Source organism: Gorilla gorilla, chromosome 7 (genome assembly GCF_029281585.2).
Source record: "Gorilla gorilla gorilla isolate KB3781 chromosome 7, NHGRI_mGorGor1-v2.1_pri, whole genome shotgun sequence".
Taxonomy (NCBI): domain Eukaryota; kingdom Metazoa; phylum Chordata; class Mammalia; order Primates; family Hominidae; genus Gorilla; species Gorilla gorilla.
The window spans coordinates 100,720,468-100,726,134 of NC_073231.2; the positions used below are offsets into that span (position 1 = coordinate 100,720,468).

The 5,667-nt window shown below is 38.3% G+C and overlaps 1 protein-coding gene across 2 annotated transcripts in view; it reads left to right on the forward strand.

The window, feature by feature from the left end:
- The window catches only part of INTS8 (integrator complex subunit 8), a 57,282-nt gene that overhangs the window by 51,414 nt on the left and 201 nt on the right, over positions 1 to 5,667 (forward strand). For both annotated transcript variants that reach the window (XM_004047323.5, XM_055349407.2), the window contains 3 exons: positions 1,627 to 1,700; positions 1,774 to 1,838; positions 1,997 to 2,040. In XM_004047323.5, the coding sequence (XP_004047371.3) occupies positions 1,627 to 1,700; positions 1,774 to 1,838; positions 1,997 to 2,040 (183 nt within the window). The remainder of the gene's footprint in view (positions 1 to 1,626; positions 1,701 to 1,773; positions 1,839 to 1,996; positions 2,041 to 5,667) is intronic.

The following is a 5,667-nucleotide window of genomic DNA, read 5'->3' on the forward strand; positions in this document are numbered from 1 at the left end:
ACTTAGGGTAAGAGTTTGGCATATTCTTTAAATTTTTTTTAATAGTTTATAGAATGTCAACTAAAATGAAAGTATGAATTAAAAACATTGACCTTTAAACCTCCTAAGTGGGAAAAAAGCATTTTTCAAGTTTTTAAAGATACTTTAGATTAGAAATGTACATTAGTCATTAGGGAAATGCAAATCAAAACCATGAGATACCACTTCCTACCCACTGGGATGGCTGTAATCTAAAGACATTTAAAAACAAATGTTGGTGAGGATGTGGGGAAATTGGCACCCTCATATGTTGCTGGTGGGAATATAAAATGGTGTAGCATCAAAATGGTGTAGACTCAGGAAAACAGTTTCCCAGTTCCTCAAAAAGGTAAACATAAGAATTACTATTTGGGAGGCCGAGGCGGGTGGATCACGAGGTCAGGAGATCGAGACTATCCTGGCTAACATGGTGAAACCCCGTCTCTACTAAAAATACAAAAAATTAGCCGGGCGTGGTGGCGGGCGCCTGTAGTCCCAGCTACTCGGGAGGCTGAGGCAGGAGAATGGCGTGAATCCGGGAGGCGGAGCTTGCAGTGAGCTGAGATTGCGCCACTGCACTCCAGCCTGGGCGACAGAGCCAGACTCCGTCTCAAAAAAAAAAAAAGAATTACTATACGACCCAGCAGTTTCACTCCTAGGTGTATATCCAAGACAATTGAAAACATATGTCCACAGAAAAAATTGTGCACAAGTGTTCATAGCAGCATCATTCATAATAGCCAAAAAGTAGAGGCAACCCTAATGCCCATCAAATGATGAATGACCGAACATAATGCAGCATATCTATGCAATGAAATATTATTCAGCCATAGAAAGGAATGAGTTACGTGGTACAGCATGGCTGAACCTTGAAAGATTATGCTAAGTGAAAGAAGCTAGACACAAAAGGCTACATAGTCTATGATTCCATTCATATGAAATGTTCAGAGTAGGCAAATGTATGGAGACAAAGTAAATTAGTGGTTATCAGAGGCTTGAGGTGAGAGGGAATGGAGAGTGACTGCTAATGGACTTTTTTGGGGGAAGTAATGAAAATGTTTTTAAATTACATAGTGGTGATGGTTGTACAACTTGGTGAATATACTAAAAATCACCAGATTGGGTACTTTAAGAGGGTAACTTTTATGGTTTCTGAATTAAATCAATAAAAACTATTTTTTAAAGAGATGGACATTATGACCTGAGTGAAATGTTTTCTGTGTTAAGCAGATTGGCAGCCTAAATTTTTCCAAAATGAGCGTCTATACTTGCCAGCTATGAAAGGTTTAATTGCACACTCTGTATGTCCTTGAATGTCATGACACTTTTGCTTGGCAGTTTTCCACCCCCTTCAGTTTTCTGAACTGGCTTTTTGCCAGCTTCTCATTCAAACAAACCTCTAAAATTTGTGGTTGAGGTCACTGATGAAGAGAATATTGGTCAGACAGACATGTGTATAAAGGTTTTTGAAATTAAAATTGGATGGAATCCATAAATATGAGCTGATTCAATGTGATCTATAAGGCTTAATATAAGAGTAATTCAAGATTACCCTGTAAAACCAAGCTTTCATTACATGAAACCATTTTCAAATCTTTGTTAATGTAGGTGGCCATTTTATGTCAGTTCCTCAGAGAAATTGACTACAAAACAGCGTTCAAATCTCTGCAAGAACAAAACAGGTATGAATAATTTTTTAAAAATAATGAGGTCAACATTTTTCTGCTTAAGAAGTAACTGAATTCTGTCTTTCAGTCATGATGCTATGGACTCCTACTACGACTACATATGGGATGTTACCATTTTGGAATACTTGACTTGTATCCTTTCATCCATGTGTGTGATGTTAGAATGATCCATTTTTATAAATTAAAGGAATATTTAATATTGTATATTTTCCAAATCAAAACTGAAAATGAGTTGAGATTCTCTCTATATTTAATACTATCAGATTTATTTTCCTTAACTGATTCATTAGATCTTCATCATAAAAGAGGAGAAACAGATAAAAGACAAATTGCAGTAAGTTACCTTATGCCTTTCTTCACTGGTATAGTTTCCAGAATATTAAACAATTGTTAAGATGTGAACCAACAAAAAATAGATTTTGTGTACCTAGTTACTGCCAGAATTTTATTATCAGTGTTTACTTTATAAAAAATCCTTTTTTGATAATTTTAACTGTTCCATGTCATTATATATTATTTTAAAATGTTAGATCATGTCATTTCTCAGTCCCAAACTTTCCAATGGCTTCTCATCTCATACAAAGTTAAAAGTCTTACAATGGCTTTATAAGGCTATATACAACTTGACCTCTAGCCTGTCTGTCTGACTTTTCCTCCTTGCTAATTTCTGCTACATCAGTACCCCTCCTGTTCTTTCAACAAGCCAAGAACATTCACCACCTAAGAAGGGCCTTTGAAATTTTCTCTTCCAAGAACATCCAACTTCCCTCAGATCTCTCGTCAATCATCCTTTCCTGATCATCTTATAAAGTAACAATTTCTGCTTCCCTTTTCCCTCCAGTACTCTTACTCTCATTTCTTTTTACATTTTTCTCCGGAACACTTATCAACATCTAACATACTGTATATTTTCCTAATATCTATTTCCCCAGGAGGGTAAGGACTTGTTTTGTCATAGTTGGTCCCTAGAATGGTGCCTGGCACATATTAGGTGCCCCAGAATCGCTGATTAGATGAACTCTTTATCTAAATTTGATGTATGGGCCAAAACATTTTAAATTGTATGGCCATATTTACTTGTCTAACATTTACTGCGGCAGTATCACCACAGATCTTTTCTTTGCTCTTTCACTTATATTAATTTAAAAAAATGCTATTTATTAAGGGTCTTTTAAACTTTGACCTCGGACTAAAATGTATGCCCATTGTTTAGAAGAAACAATAATAACAGCACTTAAAAACAAAAAGGAAAAAGAACGTGAAGGCCAGTTCCACTTGATTGGAGGCAATTCATTCTCCCTTTTCTAATTTACTTGGGGCTGGAAGGCAATATTGAAAAATTTTCCTAGCTCCTTTTTGCTATTTCCAAACCACTTCTACTTGTATCATTTTTTGAGACCCTTATGCTTCATACCTTACTTCCTTACTAGCTCACGTAAGCATCTGGTTGTTCCTCTACATGTGTCAAAAGACGTGAGGAATTTACCTGTCACCCTGAACTTTACAAGTCCTTGCCAGCCTCACATCTATGAGGTGTTATTTTTACTCTGTACCAGCCACTCACACCCAAAGCCATGTCTTACTGTCAGGCACAATTGTTCTACGTTAGATCTTATACTGCAACCCACTCTCTGCCCATAACCTATCCTTCTCTTACTTCCTTGCTCCTGAGCCCCTCACGATCAGTTGGATATTGAGTTTTGTGACATTTTTTTCCCAGTCATTCCCTTCCATCTTCCCTTCTCTGCTCATCTCAAGTACAACAAATACTATTCTGCGCACTGAGAGGTACCGATTCAGTTGGTCTGAAGTGGGACCCTGGAATCCAATTTTTAAGTTTCCCGGGCAGTCTGGTGATGAACCAGGTTTGGGAACCCCTGCTATGATAGAACTACTCTTGATCAATATTTTTAGCGTCTTCACTTTATCCTTTACCTCACCTGGGAAAGCCCTAGCCCTGCATAAGTCCAGAAACTTACGTGTTTTATTTTCTTGGGCCACTGAGACTATTGGAAAAAGTCCTACGACTGGTGCCACTGCCAAACAAGTCTCCAACCTTAGTTGGCCCGTCAGCTTTTTTGTTTTACCTGCCGCTAGTTCAGTGGTCCACATTCTCTTCGTGGACTCTAATTTTTAGACTTTACTGTTTAAGCCCCTGTCCTCTCTCTACCTTTTCCATACTCAGTAACTTCTTTACCTCTTCTATGCTTGAGATATACCAGTGAAGACTGGCCAGGCTCTGTCCTCATGGATGTTAAGAGTCTTGGGAATGGTGACCTTGTGAGTGCTAGCTTAAAATTCCTATTTCATTCGCTGCTTCCTGCCTTTAAAATAATCTACAGCTGTACTCATTGTTAAGCCCACTATGCAGCCCATAAGAGGTTATACTACTCTTTGATGAAGGCAAATTTTTATGCCTTGAATTCTCTCCCCCTCAATAACCTTCTAATGAATTGATTTCCTATATAGTCAACCTCTCCCATAGTCTATAAAATATTTCATCCTAATACAAGTTTTTGTTGTCTATGCCTCCACCTCCAGCCCCCTCAGCCCTCTCTGCCTAGCTTTTGAAGCTCTTCAAACCAGCAATTTGACTTCTGCCATCACTGCTCTTACTTTTCTCTCAAGAGCCACCAAATGCCAGATCCAGTGGATACTTATCAGTCCTTTTCCTGATTACATCTCCTTCCTTCTTGAAAGTCTTTATTCCTTTGGCTTCCCTGACATCATTTTTATTGGATTACTTTCTCTATTTCTTCCTTTTTGTTTTGGGTGTCTCCTTCTGCCTACTCCTTAAACTTGGTTTTCTCAAGAAGTTAGTCCTTGGGTTACTTTTCTGTAACCCTACATTCTCCCTAGGTAATTTAATCCACTCTTGGTTTTGATTACTGTCCACATGGGGTGTATTACTGCTCTCAAATATCTGGCTCCTATTCCAACTTCTGTCTCACACTTTGGGTTTTTATAGCCAGTTATCTTTGGGATACCTGTTTGAAACAACTCTGGTTATACTCTACTACCAACTTTTGCCACATGCATTCCTTCATGTTGAAATGGCATCATCCAACAATTTCTCCTATTCCCTAACTTCCCATACCTGACGATCATATCTGAATAGTCATTTCTCTCTTCAAGCTACATATCAGAAGTCTTATTGTTTAAAGAAATTCTAGGCCGGGTGCAGTGGCTCACGCCTGTAATCCCACCACTTTGGGAGGCTGAGGTGGCGGATCACCTGAGGTCAGGAGTTTGAGAGCAGCCTGGCCAACGTGGTGAAACCCCGTCTCTACTAAAAAATACAAAAATTAGACGGACGAGATGGCGGGAGTCTGTAATCCCAGCTACTTGGGAGGCTGAGGCAGGAGAATCACTTGAACCTGGGAGGCAGAGGCTGCAGTGAGCTGAGATCACGCCATTGCACTCCAACCTGGGCGACAAGAATGAAGCTCCGTCTCAACAAAAAACAAAAAAAAAACCACTTTTTTTTTTTAATCTATAGATTTTAAGGCCCTAAACACTCCATAGCAAAAAACTAGTGTGTATATTTAGTTGGTTGAAACACTTCTTTCTAATCATGAAAAGCTGAGCAACTATATGCTACTATAGTGCTGAGCCACCAGTTATTTTTGCACATTAACAAGTGGAGCCCTAGTTTAACTCTAAAAATCGCCATGTAGAGCTTACTTATACTTTCAAATAAATTTACATGAATTTACTTAATATATTAAAATGCCACTTAAGTAATTCCATAAACTATGGCTCAGCAGTCCATCTTTCCTTGAGAGTGGCCCTGGTTAATCTTTATGTTAATTTTTTTTCCAAGACTCCTGGGTTTTACAGTTAGAGGTTCAGTTAATCATTAAACTTTATCGTTGTTAGTACGTAGGTAGCTTTATATTACTTGTCAACAAAACTTAATTTTTGACACACCTCTAATAACATCACTTTTCTGTTTTGGAAG